The sequence below is a fragment of the Peromyscus maniculatus genome, chromosome 19 (genome assembly GCF_049852395.1).
Source record: "Peromyscus maniculatus bairdii isolate BWxNUB_F1_BW_parent chromosome 19, HU_Pman_BW_mat_3.1, whole genome shotgun sequence".
NCBI lineage: Eukaryota > Metazoa > Chordata > Mammalia > Rodentia > Cricetidae > Peromyscus > Peromyscus maniculatus.
In genome coordinates, this window is record NC_134870.1 from 71,974,787 (window position 1) to 71,996,014 (window position 21,228).

Here is a 21,228-nt window from a genome sequence, read left to right on the forward strand (position 1 = left end):
TCACTTGAATTTCACTAAAAAAATCATCAGAAGAACTTTGGTTTGGGATTAGCACATAATTTCCCAAAAATTTTTGAAATGGCCCTAAGCATATTACTTCCATTTTACATGTTTTTTTTTTCCCCTTCGTGTGTGTTTGGTAAATAGTATTCTCAGAATTGATAACTGAAAAATCAAAAATATCAACTAATTTGAAAAATGTTGAAGATGCTCCGTATTTTGCAGTATCAATATTCCACCAAGACAAACAGTGGTGGGCCAGAGTTCAGTTGGGAAAGTGTCTGCTATGCAAGCATTAGGATCTGGAGATCTGAATGAAATTCCCTACAACTTAACAAAAAAGCCAGGCATATGGTAAACCCATTGGGCTTGCTGGCCAGTCAACCTAGCCTAGTTGGTGAGAGACCTTGCCATAAAACCGAGGTGGACAGTATCTTAGGGACAATGTCCAAGGTTGTCCTCTGGCCTCCACACGCATGGAAATATATGTATTTGTGAACACTCTTCAAATAAGCCTATTCAGCTTATTAGTATACAAGTTTGCTTTCATCTTTAGTAAATGACAAGATTATTATGTATATCAAAGAATTATTTTAAAATAAAATTCTTCATGATGTACTACAAGTAAATGTTTGATCTGTATACCTATTTTATAAACTAGGTTAAATTTCTCAGGTAAAAAACCCCTGCTCCAACTCACCCAAGGAAGCACCCCAGGCAGCCACAGTGAAGGATGTGAGTGTGTGTTTCTGTCAGAGAGAGCCCCAAGTTCCAAAACACTGCCCCCTGCCCTGTAAGTTCTGCTCTGGTCCTTGTGTCTATGGTTTCACTGGAGACAGGGTCTTCGTAGATGTGTTAGGTAAGATGAGGTCACCTACATCAGGGTGGTCCTAGAGCGACCACTGACTGTTGAAAGGACAGGCCCTGACATGGAGGAGAGTTAAACCTAAGCACCTATGTGGTATATCAACACTAAATGGATGTGGACCGTTCAGGTAGATCCTAGTGGCCAGAGGCACATGAGAAGAGCCTGGTGCTTACATCTTGTGAGACTACTGTCCTCTTCCTCCCCTGGAGACTGAAAAAAGAGCCCATGGTGATCTGGGGCCCATGGCACTCAGAAGGCAGGAACATTTCCCTTATGCCTAAGTGTAGGGAAACCTGGCTGCCATCTCTGTTGGAGGATAGGGACGTTTACTCCTCTGGCCCAGGACCCAGGACTGACAAAGTCGTGCAGGTGCCGAGGGCTGTGAAGCCTCTAGTTTTCTCCCCTCACCTGAGCAGCGCCCATGCACGTGAAGCCAGAGGGCCAGCCCTTCCTCCTTAGGAGCACGCTTCTGAGGAATGGAGGCTGGGGGTTAAGGCTGGCTTTTATGGCTGAAAGCAAGATTTTGGAGTAAGTCAAAATTGCTGTTTCATATGATAATTTGAGGTCTTTTAACATCAGATGAATAAAAACCTAGTGTGGAAAAAAAAAAAAAAAAAAAACGTAAAAAAAAAAGCCTAGTGTGGCCAAGTTGTGTCAAACTGGACAAGGGAAGCCCTCTGTGACAGACCAGGAAGTCAGAAGGGAAACAGCGCATGGCAGCCACACAGGATGGAGAGCCAACTACGCTTGCAGGGAGTGGGCACTGCTCTAGGTAACAGTCAGCTGACCTTGAGGACAAGGAAGCAGTGGCCAAGAGAAACCTTTGCATGCAATGAAACAGTTAATGTTTAAAAACACAGAAATAGTAAAGAGCTCAGAAAGTAAGGTATCGACTGAGAAAATCTGAGTTGCTGATGGGATTCCACCCTGAAAATAATGTTTGCATTTTCTTGCTTTTGCTATAAATAAATGAAAGCCATGCTTTCTTCCTTAGCACTCTCTGCTGCATGGTCAATGGAAACATGACATTCCTGTCCTCATAGCACAGCATGCCAGGTAGACTGTGCCCAACCGTGGCTGCAGGGAAAGTGTAGGCAGCTTGGTCACTGGACCCGAGGCTCATCTCTTCCAGTGGTCCCCTGAAAGCAGTGTGCAGGGCAGTGACACTGTAGACCACACGACCAAACCCCTGGAGCAAAGGCTCTTGTCAGAGGGCTAGCCTGGGAGCCCAGAGGAAGATGTGTACGGCCAAGGGACACAGGGCTATCCAGGGCTGAGCCAGGGCTGTGTAAGAAAGAACATGAGTCTAGAATACAGACTACTGACCCAGGAGCCAGTTTTGTGTTAGTTCTAAATGATATGCACCCCGTGTTTAGGGTATAGTCAAAACACATTTGTAGTCCAGGTATGCAATTCCCCAAACAGAGCATCAGAAAAAGCTAACCAAAAGTTAACTAAAAAGTGTACCTAAAACTAGTTAGTGGTATAGAAATGACAGAAGAAACTGGTGTTCATTTGTCTGAATTCATGTATTTAAAATCTATGTTCTACTGAATGCAAACTAATTCACATTTTCTCATCCTGAAGCCCATCGACTTTCTGTCTGGACTGTTCCCTTAGGTATCCTGAAAAGCACTGTGTCTCCTGCACCACAAAATGCAGAAGCACCCTCGTTATGACAATGTAGGATGTCTGCAGACACGATCATGAAGCTCTGGGAGGGGGGCTCAAGTGTTCTTGTTGCCAAACACACGAGTTCATCCTTTCATATGGTTAGAGATCCCTTTGTAGAGGAAAACAGGTGTGGCTCACAACACCTGTATCTATTCTGCATGAGACCCACTGAATCTGGGATGTGCTGGTCACACCAGCCTCCCGGACCTGGGACCTGCACCACATTCTCACCTCTTTGTCCATACTCTCTAAGTCCTCCTTACAGAGAGTGTACAGCGGCATTGTCTCTGACATACTGGGTTGTCGCTTTCTTCTAGCAGGGCCAGGCTGCTCTCCATCTTGAGCTTCTGGCAGCTCTTCACCAAACATCTGCTGCTGATGTGGCTGAACAGCTCTGAAAGGAATTTTACAGTCCCGCGTGAGGAAAGCAGTTCCATAGCCCCTTCCCAGCTCTGCAGCAGACACCCGAATCCTGGACCGGGTGACACGCGTGGAGAACACTTGGAGGGAAAGAGAAGGAGCTCTGTCCACCGTGTCCATTTGCTCTCTCTGTTGTTTAGCATACCCAGCGTTTCTCCCTGGGCCTTGTGGAAGCTCACACTCACCTCCTTCACACCCGGTCCACAGAGCATCACCTGACTTGACCCGAGCACAAAACTTAAAGACCAATGGCTTGCTAGAAATCACCAGGAAATGTCATTTATCCTCGAATAAAGTCACAGGATCACAAGACAAAAGAAACCATAGTGACATTTACATTCTATTCAGAGCACAGAACAGTACCCAAACAAAAATAGTGAATTAAGAGATGGCTATCAACGGAGTAGAATAAATCTGCTTACAAAGGACAGGGAAGAAACATTAGATTCCTTGTGCACAGGCTCAGTAAGTACTACAGTAACCAACCAGCTTCAAGGACCAAGTCCAAACCTCAAATACACTTCCTACCTGTGACCCCAACAAGCCAACATCAACTGGTATTCTCACTGGCAAAAACTGCAGCTCTGCGCAAACAGCATCTGTGTGCAAGGTGCACCTAGGTGTGCCAAACCTCACTGAATATATTCTATGCATGTGTAAGTTTGTGTCAAAATTTAAGGCACACCAGGCACAGTGGCGCATATACACATTCCAGGACCTGAAAGGCTGAAGCAGGAAAACTGCTGTGAGGCTGAGGTCAGCCTATGCTAGAGAGTAAGACAGGTGTCTCTCTAACGGGCTCTTCCCCAGGTAAGGGAGTGAGCCGAGAAGAAGAGTATCCCTGTCCACTGGGTCCCAGGCTGGCCCTCACTGACATGTAGATAAGGTGACAAGACCCTACTACATGAAGAAACATGTGGGACCCGGCAAGATGGCACAGCTGGTAGAGGTCCTTGCAGCCAAGCCTGACCACTTGAATTGGACCTCTGGGACCCGCAAGGTGGACAGAGAGAACCGATTCTTACAAGCCCTCTGACCTGTACAAGAATGCCTTGGCATATACATCCCCATACAAACACATGCATGTAAGTATGCACACAAACAGAAAGATTAAAATGTAATAAAAAGAATAATAGGGCATTAACTCAAAGTTCACAAATTAAAAAGTAACTGTATTAGGCTAACCAAATATCTAATGAGGGCAAAAGATTTTCTACCTAGAAATCTAAAAAGTGTAATCTCTGCTTTTCCAAAGTGAAGACTCCATGTTCCTATCCCTGGCAAATTCAGTTTGATCACAGTCAAAAGTTCAGCAGAAAGTATGATCAGGGTGTGTGTGGCCACGGCCCAATACTGCCTTTTTGAGACAGAGGAGGTGACTCTGAAAACAACAAAACACCACTATTAGTACTGATACATGTGCTACAGTATCCACTCCTGAATTTGGGGATGAGGCAAGCGCACTCTCCCTTGTTGTCCTGGTTGCCTGGAACAGACAGCTGAGTTATCTTTATGCAAGCCCTGGTCAGTCTTGAACCTCCATGGACACTGCAGGAAAGCTACATGGCAACCTCAGGTGCTTGCCCAGAGAGGGCTATTTCCAGCCCTCTGTACCAGAGTTTTGCTGTCATATGCAAGCCTTGGCAAGCTTAGAGGACTCTAAAACAATTTCCACCTAGACTAAAGGGACACCACTTCCCCTGGGGGGCCTTTGACTGGCCCCAAGGGCAATGCTGTGAGCACCATGAAAACCCTGTCCCCCGGCTCTCTCTATGGGGCAGGCCGATTGGCTCACTTGGAGAGCTGGATGGCAATGCCCTCCTGTGGCCTCTCCTGGCTCTGCAGCACTGGCTTCTCTTGCACCTTTCTTTCTTCCTGACTCTGGTGGAGCGGGCTAGGTGGTGAGATGAAGGAAGCAGCGACAGCAGAGCACAGTCCGGGAGAGGCAGTGAGGGGAGGTGACAGCTGAGCAGTCGGCACACAGAGCTGTCAAAGGGCCAGGGTTGGCAGCTGAAGAGCTCAGAGGAGCCGGGACAAGAACAAGGGGAGAAGCGAGGATGCCCAGCGGCAGACTAGCACCCATGGACCTTGTGCAGGAAGACTTCTACAGTGTTGCTTAGCCCTGAGAGTCAAAGCCACCCAGGCTTGGGCAGCTCATGCCAGCTGCTGTCAAGGGCTAGGGATACTGGCATCTAGGCCTGCACGGAAGTTCCAATGCCAACTTGTGCCAACATCTAAGGAATTCTGAATCTTCTAGGCCTACAGGGAGCTGTTCTCTTGTAAACTGGACAAACACTTGGAGATCCAAGGGCGCAGACGCCAGAGGCTTGCTGGAGAACTGCTAACACCAGGGCGCCATCTGCTGCCCAGTGCTGCTGCCCAGTGCTGAGGAACAAGCACCTCAAGAGAGCCTCTCCTTCGCTGGCATGCTTTCTCTCCAGGACAGCAACAACAGGTCCCCGGACACCGGCTGACGACACTTACAGCCTCCACCGTGCTCCCAATGCCACAGTTCCAAAGAGAAACAGGAAAAGCTCGTCTAAGTGTCCTTTTCTAACATTAAGTGTACCATGCTTCTCCTTAAGGTTGTCTAATGTTTCAACCAAGTTTGAAGTGTAAGAAAGAGAAAGCCCTGTCTTCTAAAGCTGAGTGCTCATCTTCAAAGGTCAACACTGCCAAGGCCATGCCCAGCTCACAGCCATCCTGGGTCTGCTGGTGCCAGGGGAGCTCTGAAAGGGTAATTAATAGGTTCCAGGAGCATGGAAAAATGCAGAACTCCTTCTTTGACCTGTAAGAGACCACATACAGACCCACACCAAAGCTTTCTAGGACCTCTCGGAGCACCTGGGAGCTCCTGCTCTTCCAGGAATGAAGGCAAGACTAGTTCCTCCAGAACCGCCACCCAAAGAGAAAACATGAGAGAGTCACAGAAATGAAGAGCACTCCCATTACACTCCTTCTCAGTCTGAAGGAACTTCACTTAACAGAAACCGTGTGCTAACTAACCGACGATCATTTGATGTTCTATTAAAATGGGCTGATAAATCCATCTTTGGACAATCACTTTTCTATTCTAGCTAAAGAGAGCCAAGCCCCAGTGCTGCCCTGCTTGTGCCGTCTTTAAGAAGACAGGAAGCTGGAGTCCAACACCTCTCTCTACAGCAGGCCATTCCATGCCGGGCACCGGAAGAGGACAGGAGAGAGGAGACTGGTATCATTTTCTAGGAATACTGCCACCCCTCCCCCATTTCAATACCACTTGTCAGGTAAGACAGAGGATGAACCAGACCCAGGTCTATCACGATGGGGAAGTAACCAGGCTTCGATCTGAATGACTTTTTGTGTAGGAACCATGAAGACCTCCAACTGATGGAAAGGAAAGTTAACAGGGGGTTGTCAACTCCAAGGTGACCTTTCATCTTTCAGAGATTTTAAAGTATCCACAATAAAGACTTTAAACCATCAATTACAAGTATATCTGAAAGAGATGAAAAGAAGAGGAGGAGGAGGAGGAGGAGGAGGAGGAGGAGGAGGAGGAGGAGAAGGAGAAGGAGGAGGAGGAGGAGGAGGAGGAGGAGGAGGAGGAGGAGGAGGAGGAGAAGGAGAAGGAGAAGGAGAAGGAGAAGGAGAAGGAGAAGGAGAAGGAGAAGGAGAAGGAGAAGGAGAAGGAGAAGGAGAAGGAGAAGGAGAAGGAGAAGGAGAAGGAGAAGGAGAAGGAGAAGGAGAAGGAGAAGGAGAAGGAGAAGGAGAAGGAGAAGGAGAAGAAGAAGAAGAAGAAGAAGAAGAAGAAGAAGAAGAAGAAGAAGAAGAAGAAGAAGAAGAAGAAGAAGAAGAAGAAATCCTTGGCAAAGACTAGAAGATGAAAAGCAGGGAAATCGACGAGATGAAAAGCACAAGGAAAACACACACACAGGCTAGGTTTGAGAGCAAACTGAAAAAGGGGGGATGTCAGCAAACCCACAGAAATCACCTTGGTTGGACAGAGAGAAAACACAACCGGAGAGGAAAAGATGAATCAGCTCTGAGAAGTCAGGTGAGAGGGAACCAAAGGTTTCGACTCCCAAGAGAGGCAGAGATGAACCAACAGCAATGGCTGAAATGTCCCTGGTCCAGCATAAGACATAAACCTTCTGATCTAAGAGACTGAGTGAATCCTTTACTCCACAGAGTATCAAAATCCATATCAGCCCACAAAGCAGACAATTAAAGCTCTGTCCCCCTCCGCCCCCCCCCCCCCAAAGTGTCCTGGAAGCAGTGTGAGGAAAGATGCCTTACGTGTTCCTAAAGGGAAAAAGAAAGCCAACACTAGAGCTTGCCTATCAGTTTCAGAGACCAGGAGGACCAGATGTTTCCAAAGGATTGAAATAGAACTCTTAGCCTGGATCCTTAGACTAGAAGAGAACTATCAGGAATGGAGCTAAGTCAAGACTACTGCAGGCAAAGGGAACAGAGAGCCCACTGTGGATCTCTCTTGTGGAAGAGTCTGGAGGACATACAGGACAGATCAGGGGAGGGCGCTACAGAGGACCCTGCTCTGAAGGAGTCTCCTGGACTGCATTCGACTGTTGGAACAAACGACAAGAAAGCAAGCAAGCAAGCAGGAGAAAGATGATAAAGAATAGAAACCATGGAGCTGAACAGAAGAAGGAAACAACCACAAGTCAATAAATTAAATAACTGCTGTTTCTTTTGTTTTTGAGACTGTACAGTATCATGTTGTCTAGGCTGGCCTTAGGATGGTTTTGAACTTCTGATCCTCTTGCTTCTCTACCTCACAACTGCAAATAACTGGTTTTAGAAAGAGGTCTCCAGCAAGACTGACATGCAAAAAGACAAGATTCCTTGTATCAGGGCAACAAGGGGCACCCCAGGGTCAGTCAGTATCACTGAAACAGAGACAGCTCTCTACAGGTTCAGCAAAGGAAGGGAATGGAGAGAACACTAACAAGTCACACTGGCATGAAAATGCATAGAATCGGAAAGATGTCACAGACGCAGAGCTGGTGTGCCTGTCAACACTTACAAACCCATAAACACAGCTCCATTCCAAGAGTTCAAGGATTTTTTTTTGTTTGTTTTATAACCAATCAATGGGCCAGGGAGATGCTCTGGATGAAGGTATTTGCGGTCAAACTTGCTGACCTGAGTTTTGAGTTTGATCCTCAGGACCTCCATGGTGAAAGAAGAGAACTACTTCTGTAAGTTGTCTTGTGACTTCCATACTTGCTCTATGGCACATCCCACAAGCCCACACACCTTCCCTCTAAGAACTAAGTGCATAAATTAATAAAGAAAGGGCAAAGAAGGTTAACTACCCATGTAGAAGCAAGTCAAGAAGAAAACCCCATGTTCATATTAGTTAATATATACAATCATTCAAAACATTCACAGCCACCAAATAAGGAAAGTTTGTCTAAGAGCAAGAGGGGAAGAAGGAGGGACCCTCCCCAGTGTGACAAGGAGGATGCACCAAACCCCACAGCTCTCAATAGCTTAGCAACAAGACAGTGCTCCACCCAAGACTGAAAGAGAGGTGCATCCTCGGTCAACGGAACAGAAAGAACTAGGAAACAGATCCACAGAGATATATGGACTCGAGTGTCTTTGAGAACTGCAAATGAAGGTCAGGGGAGAAAATGACATTTTCAACAAGAAAGACAGAAGCAAGAAAATCTCCCGGCTTAGTGGGGTGTGGAGATGTACACCTGTAATTCCAGTGGAGATGCTTCAGCAGGAGGATAGCCACGTTCCAAGTCACACTGGGCTAAAGTGAGACTGTCTCAAAATGCTAACCAATAATCCCACCATTGAAAAAGACCTCTCCCAATTTCTATAGAAAGTGACTCAGGCTGGGAAGACTCATAAAGTGTTTGTCACGCAAACACGAATACCTGAATTGGGATCCTCAGAAGCCCTATAAAAGCCTGGCACAGCCACACACATGCCCCTTTAATCCCAGAGCTGGAGAGGCAGACAGACAGATGTTTGGAATCCACTGGCCAGTCTGCTAACTAAACTGGTGAGCTAATGTTTAGTGACAGACTCTTGTCTTAAACTATGAGGCTAAGAGCAAATGAGGATGATATGGAACACTGACCTCTGGCCTCCACATACATTGTGGGTGTGTGCACACACACACCCAACCCCGCCCCCCACACCATCCTCCTAAAAAACCCAACCCTGACTGAAAACAGATCATATTTCAGCATGTGCAAATGTGAGAATAGAACACCAGAGAAACACAGGGTTGGGCTACCAGCAATAAACGACCATGAGACACAATTCACAAGAAGAAGAAGAGCTGGTAAGCACAACTTCACAAAGTAAAAACCTATCACCCTAGCAAAGGCCCGTGGAGAGGTGGACAGACAGGCTGCGGTGGACTGAGAAAACGCTCCTTTGAGTGGAGAGCACACAAAGGCTTCCGTTAACAGTAATAACCAGACACTTCAGTTGAGACTGGGCACAGTCGTTCCACCGGGAGTAAGCATCGTCAGTGAATGCTCATAGCTCAGTGCCCCTCAGAGAGCCATGTTTGGCCTCTCCCTGGGCTCTCACTTCCAGATGGGACCCTGTCATCTTAGCAAGTTCAGTAAGGCCAAGGGGTCCGCCTCCACACATGGCCAGTGGGGATCTGTACCTCACCCTGCTTCAGACACCAAGTTAGAGTGGGATCAGATGGACATCACCTAGCAACTGGACACAGCCTGTCTCAAACTACACATTTACTACGCTTGAGTGTCACTCAGGAGTGCCTGCAGATGTCCCTGACTTCACTCAGTGACAAGTCTGGGAGACTCCACTGTGCTCTTAGCCACCAAGTACCAAACAAAACTTACAACTTCACAGCATGGGTGACAATGGTCATCAAGGATAGTGCTTGGTGCTGTTGCTAAGTGCCCTGTCACAATGGGTCTGCACAGAGTTCCAGGCCCAGAATGAGGCTAGCTGCCACAGGAGCCCTGTGACAGACAAAGCAGGAGCTTTACAGGCTGTAAGATGGCTGGAACAGTGGTCCATTCCACTATGCTGGGATGGGTCCAAGGACGCTCTACAGCCAAAGATGTAGAGCGGCTGCAAAGGCCGCTGTGGATGTCTGGAATTGTGGTGGGTATGACTATTAAAAACAAAGTCACCAGGTGCCAACCACCAGCATGGAGAGCTGAACCCGAGCACACTTTACTTGTTCAGTGTTCAACACATGAGACTCAGCAGAAAGGAAGCAAAGTCCAACACGGATGGGAAGGACGTCTCTAATTTAAATCAAAAGGTAGTATTCTACAAGGTGTTGTTAGGAAAAACATGCTAGGTTTCCTCACTCAGCAAAGAAGGGGTCATGGCAGAGTGGGTCAGATCAGAGTGGGATCAAATCCCTCAGCTACATTCCTCAGTGGACACAGCCACCCACAAGGAAAGCATTCTTCTGCATTTGGATGCTCCTGCTCCTCACACATGCAATTCTCTGTGTGCAGACTTGTAAGCAGTGGAGAGGAAGGGACAGGGACCCCATGTGTCCTTATGTAAACTGGTCAGTTCATCAGTTTTTGAAATCAGGGTCAGGAATAAGTAGTTCTGACACCTGCTGACCTTGCGGCGCTTCCAAGTTCCCTGTGCTTTCAAGTGTGGACAGCAGAAGTATGGGCCCTTGACAGGTTACCTGGCAGCCTCCCAAGTGAACTGGGCTGAGATGACCTGTCAGTGTGACTGTACAAAGCCACTGTCCGTTATACAGGGTCTACAACCAATACAGTGATGACTCATTGCTATCCTCTAATGTACAGGACAGGCTGGAACCTGGGTGCACAAGACACTTCCAGGTTCAAAAGAAGAAAACACCAGCGAAAGTCACCTCCCAGTATGCACTGCCAGAGACCAGTTCCTGCAGCTGCACGAGGCAGCTTCACCTTTCAGAACCTGCTTTCTCTGTTGCCATATTAAAAGCTTTATTGAGGCTCAGCCTACCATACTCAAATTATTTTTCAGACAACACTTGATTACTTTTCACTTGTCTTAGATATCTCTGGTCTACTGACACACACTTCAAACAAAGCCAAATAATTACAAAACAGTATTGTACCTAACACTGTACTCACCTTAGGACAAGGTGCCTTTGCTTTTTATGTAAGGGGAAATAAAGAGAGGCTGGGTTGGTTTCGCAGCGTGGAAAGCAGACTGCACAGGTGATGCGCAGGTGCACACCAGCACATCCTGACTTTAAATCCTGGAAGCACTGCTGTCCAACTGCAATTCAGAAACTCAATTTCAGAAACAGCCTTCAATCACAGCTCCTTCCTGCCCCTTATCAGCTTATAGTAACACTGCAGAACAGACAGCCACGGAAATGTGCACCCCTGACCACTGAGACTCTGCTCCAAGGGGAAATCTTAGCATGTTCCCGGTTCCTGACACAAAAGTCAAAACCTTGGAGTGTCCATGGAGGTGTGCTATGGCTTCAGAACAGGGCTCGTCCCTAGAAAGATTGAGACCTGGAACTTCAAAACCCAACCCCAACCTCTGACCTCCAGAGAGCCAATCATTAGCTGCAGGGATTAACCTACTATACCCATGTAAAGTATCCTCCACCTCCAGAGGGTGGGTTCACAGAGCTCTGGAGTGGGTGTGCCCCAGCTTCATAGGGACTGAGGTTCCTGTGCCCAGCCTCCACGACCCCAGGAAAGGCCCACATCTTTTCGAATCCTACCTGAGTTCTCCATCTTTCCACCCTTTCCCATACCCATCTGCTTCTCTGGGCTGACCATGGCACATTCCCTCCACAGATATTGTTGGCGGAGAGGCTCTGGAAGGACTCACAACTCCAGAATCCCACCAGGCTCCTCCGGGGCCTCCCCTCCCTCAGCTTTGCTTCTCAAATCCTGGAGGCTGTGGTGGCTTCGACTCCCTATTGTCTCTGTCCCTTCAGCTCAGAAGGGTACAGCTGCTCAGGCCTCACACGACAGCAGCCCAGAGAATAGCACCAGTGTGGATACAGGCCATAGGCCAGCTGGTCACTGGGCTGCTCCCAACACTATGCATCAGTGTTTCGTGTGACAGTGTTATGATTATTTTCAGCAAGAAAGAAATTAGAGTTCCAAATCTTGTCCCCCACTCCACTGCCCTCAGCTACTGCTTTTACTTCTAGAGCACAGCTCCTAAATCAGGACCTGGGTCAAAGGGTACGTACTCAGTAAACATTGCCAGAGCTCAGCCAAGTGCTGAGCCCACTTAAACATCCTCAGCGAAACACAAGCACACTTCACGTTTGAATGAACAGGCAGCACTGGAATAAAGCCTTTGTACTTAGCGACGTGTGGGGGCGAATGTTCATCACACCCCCAATTCCTACAAGCTGAATGCTTAACCTCTCTCTCCCCACTGCCAGAGCCCCCTCTTGAGACCACCTGGGCTCCAGTATCTAGGTCAGCCCGAAGACCACACTTGCCCTGACTTCCAGCTGGGTGCATCTGCGTCCTACATGAAGGATGTGCAGGCCTACAGCCAACAAGTTCCCTGTGGTTTTACTTTTTTGGGCTTGTTTTGTACCCATGTGATTTTATGTTTTCTGTTACAGCACACACTCTGCTCTGTAGCTTTGCTAGAAGGTTCTTTAGAAGCCCCAGCCCACCTTGGCCTCCAGCTTCCGCCCTTCCACACTGCTGGCATGCCTGGTGCCTGTGGTTCTCCTCCACCGTCACATGTGCACGGAAGCAGAAGCCGTGAGATGACAGAACAAGCCGGTGAACAAGGTGTCACTGCTGCCCATCCGAGGGGATAGCACTCTTCTACACGTGGATGTGATGGATAGATGAACATGGTCGTACAAGCAGGTGCACGTGTGCAGGCCAGAGGCCGACACATCATGTGTCTGCTCAACCACCCTCCACTACAAGTCTGAGACAAGGCCTCTAACTGACTCAGACAGGCTGGCTCGTCACTGACCTTCAGGTATCTGCCTGTTTCCACCTGGCCAGCAGTGTGACTGCAGATGCACACCACTGTGCAGCATTTATGTGGGTTCTAGGGGTACAGCATACCCCCACCCCAGCTGTGCACATTCATCCTCTTTATTTTCTAACCAAGACCTCAGAAATGAGGATAGCCTCACCATTTTAAAGACACTTTGGCAAAAGAGTGAACGTTTCACCTTAGGACAGTACAATACATACAGTGCTCTGAACCAAACTCAGACTTCTCACACCGCAACACAAACAGATGACTTAGGATCGTGTGTGACGGCAACCTCACACCTGCTGGGCTCAGCACAGCAGTCAGGCTTGGCTGGGGCTATGGCAGGAGGTGCCGAACTTCTGCCGTCCCTGTGTTCTGGGACCAGGTAACACTCCAGAGCATGGACAATTTGCCAAATGGTATTAATCACAACAGAATCTGAAAGGAGACTCAAACTGAATGTAAAAATTTCAAGAAAAACCATGTACAGCCAATCCACACTGAACTTAATCTCATAGACAGGGAACAAATGTCTGAGTCACAGGTGCCTGCTGTGGAGGAAAACACCTAGTACTCCATACCACTCAAAAACGCGGTCCTGCACAGGGAGGGAAGCTGTGGCAGCATGGTACTAACCATGGCTCTCTCCTGTAAGCACGGAGGGGGCTTCACATGACAAACCTACCCCTTACACCCCTATCCAAAGAAGAACTCAGTAGAAAAAAAAGGATGGAAAGGACATAATAAGGCAGTTTGCTCAAGTGTACTCCGATAGTGAGCCACACCCAGAGAGGCTAGGCCGCCTTCCCAAGCTCTTGCTAGCCATTAGCTTCCCAGGACAGCTGCTGGATATGTCCCCCCCCCCCACCTCCCCAGGGCATACAGGTCTCCTCTCTGGGTGTCAGGGCAAAGGGCAGCGTGCTGTGGCAACATGGCTGCCATGCTGTACTACAGTTAAAAATATCCACAACCTTGACCTCCGCGACCCCACCTTGGTGATGTGATGGTACAGACTAGAAGCAGCAGCAAGTGGACACGCTCCAGCATGTAGTGACTAATTGGAAGAAAACAAGTTTTGTTTTGAATTGCAGAGCAGCAGGTGCAGTCAGTGTGCACCGAGGAAGCAGAAAGCCGCTTCACACCAGTCCTGAATGAGGATCCTGGCTTTTCTGTTTGTGCCAATCCTACTTCCTATTGCCTGTGTGTCATGGAGGCTGGGCCACCCAGGACCAAGTTTTTGCTCAGCCCTAAGACTGCTCTGCTGAAAACATGTAAAGCATTACAATCGGAGCAGAATGAACAGCATTATAGTTCTGGGCTGCTGACCACATAGGGCGAGTACCAGGAATGATCTCATTGCTTCTGCAGAGAGGATCACAGAGGAATGGGCAGGGGACTACATGCCCACTGCAAGCTGAACACTGTATCTACTGCCCCTTATTGACTCCTTATTTAAACAAGCAGGATGTGCTTTGGGTATATAAGGGCAGTCTGAGGGGTTCAGAGGGATGGGGGTGACGAAGGCTGCACAGAGAAAGTAGGGGGTAATAAGGGGCTGTCGCTTGTGGGGCATCACCAACCCAACCAAGAAGTGACTTTTAATCTACTCAGTGCTCTCACATACCCTTCTGACAAAGTGTCTTCTCTCAGTATGTAGAAGAGTCCAGGGGGCCAAGACTGCCTGCCTGTAGGACAGATTGGCCTGAGGACAGATCTGCGAGGGAAGTGAGAGCACCCTCCTCTGCTGGGCACCCCACGATACTCTTGAATACCCTGCCAGCACTGAGCACTCTGTAGAGACACATGACTTGTATAGGATACTGCAGAACTAAAGCAAGATTCCTCTACTTTTGGTTCTGTAACCCAAGACTCGGCAGAATAACCACAAGAGCCCAGCGCAAGCTGGAGGTGCTCTATGCACTGGAAATCACCGCTGTTAGGCAAGCAACCCAACACAAACTCAGGACTGAACAGAGCCTCCAACACCACTTGGGCCAACACAACCATCTTAACAGGTTCAGAAAGCTAAACCTTAACACTTCAGATGCCTATTTTCTCAGCGAAGGAAGCTTCCAAGTGCCACAACGTACCTGAAGGAGGAAGGCTCCCCATGGATAAGTGGGGCACTGGAGGGAGCTGGTGCAGGACCCTGGGTGCCCATCCGGATGAGCTTGCCTGTGTTGGAGTCATAGATCCGAACCTCGGGGCCCGGGTGGGCCTTGGAATGGATGGGTGTTGGGTGGAACAAGGCTGTTGGGGGCACACTCTGTCTGTCTGGAAAGGCTGCAGGACTGTTATCTCTGTGGGAGGAGAGCAAGGGCCATGAACGGTATTATCAATAACACATGGCCCACGGACACAAGAGGAAAGAGATGTACAGCAACGTTAAGGATGTGGATGCAGGAAAGGTGGCAATATGTACCAGGGACAACCACAAACTACTGGCTAGGCTCCAAATGAAAAGCTTCTTCAATTCTTGACTGAATTCAGCTTAAGATGGAAGATTTGCAACTTGGAATTCTAGAACATAACGATGTGTAAAAATAACATGATGGTCAACCACCAGCATCACCAAGTCTGCTGCGCAGCAGGGCCTGCTTGGAGGAAGCCTTTACCTCAGCAGGACAACTTCAGTTCTTTGTACTTCACACTTGGAGAGCTGCTTGAGCTGACAATGCTCAAAGGTACTCTCAACAGAAACTGACTGCCACTTGACCCCAACACCAAAAGTTTCTCATCACAAATACACATAAGATGCGAAGTTCCATTTTCCATATATCTCCCTCTTGGAGTAATTCTGCAGACCTGCTCCATGGCCCTCACCCCACCTCCCATCCTTTGGTTCCTTTCTATAATTTGTATAATATCAACCCTGAAGAAATACATGCAAACTAGGATGTACTCCTGAATCCCACATTGAACTGTACTAAAAGAAAACCCAGAGCTGATGCTTTTCTGGATCTTTATAAGATCACCTGTAGAGGTCACAGCCAGGGTGGACACTCCCTCTAAGGAGCACTGCAGCTTTAGGGCTGGGTGGCATTTGTAACGGTAATAATGACTACCGTGCAGATCTACAGCCATCTAGGAGAAGCCTCTGGCCATGCCTGTGAAGGATTATTCTGATTAAGTTAATTGAGGAGAGAAGACTCACCCTAAAGGTATGTGGGGAACCATCTCTGGATTCTCTGGGCTTGGGTCCTACACTACCCAGAAAGGAGAAAGCTAGCTGAGCACCAACATTTATCATTCTTCCTAAAATGCTGAAACAGCATGACTAGCTGCCTCAAGCTCCTGCGACCAGATCCCTACCATGATAGAAGAGACTCCTTCCCCCTTTAAACTGTTGGTCAGGTACTGTGTCACAGCATCAGGACAAGTAACTAATATGTCATGGATCTTGGATGGACACCCTTGAACAACAAGGCTCTCCTCACTGTATCCAGCCACCTGAAAACACTGCTGGATTGAAGTGTAACTGAGTCCGCAGACACTCCTGACCCAGCTTGGGAAGATCATGCAGGCCACACCTAGACGCCTGCTAGTGTCTGGGTACCTCATGGAAGAAAGGCAGCGTGGAATGACATGGAGGGGAGCGAGCCTACCTGTGTGCCCGGGCATCATCGTCTAGGAGTGGAAAGAGCTGCTCCTCGACTTTGTCCCAGCGCTCCAGGCAGCTCCACAGCCAGTCAGGGCTGACCACGTGTAGGTGCTTACACTCCTGTGCCTGGCGCACCTTCTCTGTGCCTGCAGAGACAACATGTCAGACTGCTTGCCTGGTGGACCCGAGTGGGGGTTATATATTCCTTAGGATGGAGCTGCACGGAGGTTTACAGCCAAGCATCCTCCTCACCACTGGGGGTTAGAACCTCTGCCAACAGGATTTCTGTAGCTAAGCTACTTTCTAATCCTCAAGCTATCCCCATGACAGCCTGAGGCCCTCCAGGATTGTTTATTACCTGAGCTCTGGCACCACCCATGGCAAGAGATCTATCAGGAGGCCCTGTCAATTCTCCCCACACTGAGGCAACCTATCACTGCAACTCCAGGGCTTCCTTAACCAGCCTGGCCCTGTCCTGACCCTGTCCCCTGCCTCGTCTTTTGTCCTTCCTATGTATGGCAAGAGCTCCCTGGAGGGCTCCTGGTCCCCCACCGAGTGACTCCCATCCTGATGTGTTACAGCTGGTCTGTACACGGCTCAGGGACCCTGTGCTGTAGGATGGCCAACTGAGCCCCTGGCTGTGGCTTCAAGAAGTCCTCCTCTTCAAAGGAAACGGTGGGATGACAACATGACGGTCACACCTTACATCGTCCCAACGGCTCAAGTGTCCACGGAAAAAGAGCTTCAGAACCAGGCAAAATAGAGATATGGACCAAGTCCTGGGCGGTCCCTACATAAGCAGGTGCACACCCAGACACAACCCAAGGGGGGACCTGACTTGTACTCCCAGTGCTTTGGAAGGACAACCCCCTTTGTTCCTGAGGAAGATTGCTGCTACATTCCCTCCTCAGACACAAGATGCTGCTGGGGCCAGAGAGCCTGCCAGCTTCCCTCTAGTCTGTGCTAACTCTTCTACCGAGCCGATGACATCATGGTCAGAAGCCAGAGTCCCACAAGCTGAAACCTGCAGGGAGACGATGGGAATGAGCCATCGACAGGCGTGCAGAGCCTGGAGGTGAAGCATGAGGAACTCCAGCCCAGGGACTGTTGCTGAGAAACAGCAAGGGAACCAGCAGTGCCCAGACAGTGTGCGTGAGCTCTATGAGGGAAGCCAAACTGCTACTGGCTTTCTATGACCATGTCACACAAAACAGGAAGGCGACTGCTTAGGGACCCAAGACAGGTGAAGTGTGTACAGGAAAAACCTTTACCCAAAGTCAATTATCACCCCTGAGTGTGTGTGTCTGCGTGTGTGTGCAGGTGCCACACACAATGTGGAGGTCAGAAGACAACCTTAGATGGTATTTTTTCTTCCACCTCGAGACAGGGTCTTTGGTGTCTGCTTACACCAGCTATCCTGCTCACGAGCTTCTGGGATTCTCTGTCTCTGTCACTGTATCATACTATAGGGGCACAGACATTCCAGACATAAGCCACTGAGCCTGGCTTACATGGGTTCTGGAGATCCCAAGTCAGGTCCTTACACCTGTGTGACAAACACCTGATCAACTCATTTCTCTCCCTAGCCAGTCACCCTGTTTTTAAAGCGTCATGATTATAAAGAGTGTTCCATTATGATCTAGCCTCAGAAAGAGACCAAGTCGAAGCACAAAAGGTACATGCATGCCCGGGAGCAGGCTGGTTGTATGTCCCTACCCCAGGGGTCAGAGACGGTGGCACATACCAGCTCGAGCTGCAATGAGGTGAGTGGCCCTGTCTGGGGCGTCAGGGCTCAGCACCAGCTGAGTGAGGACCTTGGCTCCCAGGGCCGTAGCATGATAGTGCTCCCGAGTCTTCTCCACGGGGAAGTTTGTTGGGTGCAGCCCACTGAAGATCACAGCAACATCTGCCAGCACCTTGCTCTTGAGCTCTGGCACAATTTTCCGTATATCTGGAGCTTCCTCAAGCTCCTTCTTGAGGTATCTGTCATATTTTGTGTAATAGTCGGTGTGGACTCGGACTAGGATCTCCTCGAGGTGTATCAAATGGTCATCATCATCTGTGTCCTCTTCCTCCTCCTCCCCCACACTCTGGTCCAGGGACTCGCCCGCAGTGACACCTGACTGCTCACTGTTCTGTGACTCTGTTTCAGCCTCCTTCCGGTCCACACAGCCATTGCCCAGGCCACAGAGACTGTCCCGTTCACTCTCCTCCTGTGTATCCAGGTCTGATCCTTTGTCATGCAGGTGGGTGCTGGAGCCAGACTCTCCCAAGGGGCTTGCTGTAGGTCTCCCTGCACTTGGGTCAGGGGGTGCCCCCTGCTGTGGAACTTGGGTTCTGTCCTGGGTGGCTGGAGACTTGTGGCCTCTCTTCTCCTCGCTCTCCCCATCGGAGGAAGCAGAGGACGACTTCCGCCCTTCGGACCTGCTGCCCTCACTGCTCTCACTGTCGCTGGACAAGTCAAAATCCAAATCCTGCCTGGAGTCGCCCCGAGGGGGCTGCCTCCCTGCTGTGGTCCGACTGTCCCACTCACAAGACACTGGGAGCTCGGAAGGTTCCGTCAGCTCGTGGCCGCGGGGGCTGCTGCTAGGAGAGGCCCGGGGAAGGGACCAGGTATCCTTCTCGTCTGTTTTACTGGGGAGAGCTCCTGGTACAGCCTCGCCACCATTGAGTTCCCGGGAGGTCTTCCCAAGGCCATTGCTCTGCTCCACCCCAGATGCAGGCTTGCCTTCCTCAGGATCCTTCACTGACAGAGCTTGTTCCAAGATGTCAGCTCCTTTAGAGTGATTTACTAAAAAAAAGTTACTGTTACTTAATGGTAGTAAATACTTTCAAACCTAAACCGCACCCATCTCCAGGACAGTCTGAACTGTCTGCCCTCTAGCTCAGGCCTGTGGCCAAGCACAGACCTTTACAGCCCATGCAGGCATGGCTTTCCCGGTCAACGGCCTCATCTACAAGGCCCCAAAACGTTCTACCTTCTTTTTCTACTTCAATGACTACAGGAGCAATAGCATGCCTCTAAACATTTCCCCCAAAACTAAAATCCACCACAAACTCTTAAAACCAAAACTTTAAATTGAGTTTGGTGATGCACATCTGTAATCCCTGTATTCGGGCTGAGGTAGAGGGTCTGGGCTACATAAAAAGACTGTCTCAAAAAACAAGAGGGAGGAAAAAGAAATATAAACTTCCTTCAGACACTCTGGCTCACATGTGCCCAGCAGACACAGTTCCCTGCAGTCTCCATGCAGGCAATAGATGGAGTCCCTGCTTGGGGTTGGTTCTGACAAAGGGAACAGCTGTATCCTGCACCTCACTTCCTCTATAGGATACAGAATCCACTGGTCCTATTGCTTAAGAAAACCTGGGATGAAAGTAGCATCATCATAGTTAGATACTCAGCCAGCATCTTTAATCTTACAGCCAGCAAAACTTTAGAGCAGTATGTTATCTGCTGCTGCCCCCGCCCTTCCAGTACTAAGGACTGAATCCAGGGACTTGTGAAAGGTAGGTAAGCAGTATACCATGAAACTATATCATCAGCCCTAATATGACTTTTAAATATCCTATTTTTCATTACATAAACCCAACTGCCTCGGGAAAATTAAAGTACAAATAGAAAGCAAACAAGAATCAAGTGAATATTGAATTTACAAGTCATTATAGAGATAAAAAAAGATAAAAATTTATCAAAATGCTAATTTCACATTGGGAAGGGGATCACCCACCTTTTTTTCTTGTCTGAGATTCCCGGGCCCCAGGAGGTGCATTCACATCACCTGTGCCTGGAAAGTAGACATACTTCTTCACAGTTATAAGGTTAGGGGCAAACTTCCAGACATCTTCCCGGTCATCAATAATGCAAACCATTGAGTCTCCACAGGGAAAGAGATTTCTACAAGCAAAAACATGCAGTTTACACAAACATTGATTTGCCACTTGCAATAATCTTTTATTCTGCTAAAAATAAAAGTTTAGGACATTCGACTACATATAAAGAGCAAACAGCAGACTCCTTAAAAAGAAGCAAGCTATAACAGGGAACTTTCACTTAATTCACAATTTATACTTTTTTTGTCCAGAGAAAGTAACATTAAAATATTTTTCTCCACTGTTGGCTCTCCTTAAGAAAACTTTTAAAGATGATAATAGTTCAGTCACAGGTCAGAACGCAACTCTGAAAATTCAGTTCTTGTAAACAAATGGGTCAGACCACATTCACAAACACAGCCAGGGTAAAAGAGCCAACTGCTCCCCTGGTACCCTAGAGTGGATGGCCAGCTGTCCACACCACAGGTGGCAGCATACGCCTATTTGGGGTGATTCCACTGGAGTCTAGCACCCTCCCTGCAGCCAGCTTTGTGTGCTGATGAATCACAAACCCATGCTTTCAGTCTGCCCCCTCTACATCAGCTAGTCAAAGTGAGGTCTTGTTTCAACTAAACACTTCACATTCTTCTTTTCTAGTTAATAACAGCACACAGCTTTCAAGTCTCTGTGGATCCCTTGATCTAAAAATGAAACCAGAAGAGGATGCCTGCACAAGCCCCACCCCCTTCAGCTGGCATACAAAACCGCTATGGTCCACGTCTTGACAGAAACACTATAGAAACAAATGCCACTTGATGCATAAGAATGGTAGACATGGCCCTTTCTTGGTAGAGCCCTTTCTTGGTAGAAATGGGGAATATCTTGTACAAAGTGAAAAATTTCAGAT

At 48.5% G+C, this 21,228-nt stretch overlaps 1 protein-coding gene and 1 long non-coding RNA gene across 4 annotated transcripts in view; one reads left to right on the plus strand and one right to left on the minus strand.

Moving 5' to 3' along the window:
* Positions 1–21,228, minus strand: part of Ctdp1 (CTD phosphatase subunit 1) — a 63,500-nt gene that overhangs the window by 23,129 nt on the left and 19,143 nt on the right. The window contains exons 7-12 of one of the 3 annotated variants that reach the window (XR_013046200.1): positions 20,240–20,406; positions 18,253–19,299; positions 16,513–16,654; positions 14,998–15,207; positions 11,056–11,203; positions 2,774–2,936 (exon numbers count right to left, since the gene is read on the minus strand). Coding sequence is in view for 2 of the 3 variants with exons in the window: in XM_006973875.4 (XP_006973937.1) it covers positions 2,774–2,936; positions 14,998–15,207; positions 16,513–16,654; positions 18,253–19,299; positions 20,240–20,406 (1,729 nt within the window). In the remaining variant the exon portion in view is untranslated. The remainder of the gene's footprint in view (positions 1–2,773; positions 2,937–11,055; positions 11,204–14,997; positions 15,208–16,512; positions 16,655–18,252; positions 19,300–20,239; positions 20,407–21,228) is intronic. The other 2 variants (XM_006973875.4, XM_015992699.3) reach the window with 2 other exon arrangements.
* LOC121824169 (uncharacterized) lies at positions 9,897–10,918 on the plus strand. Its single transcript, XR_006065995.2, has 2 exons — positions 9,897–10,232; positions 10,744–10,918. It is a non-coding gene; the product is annotated as an uncharacterized LOC121824169 (long non-coding RNA).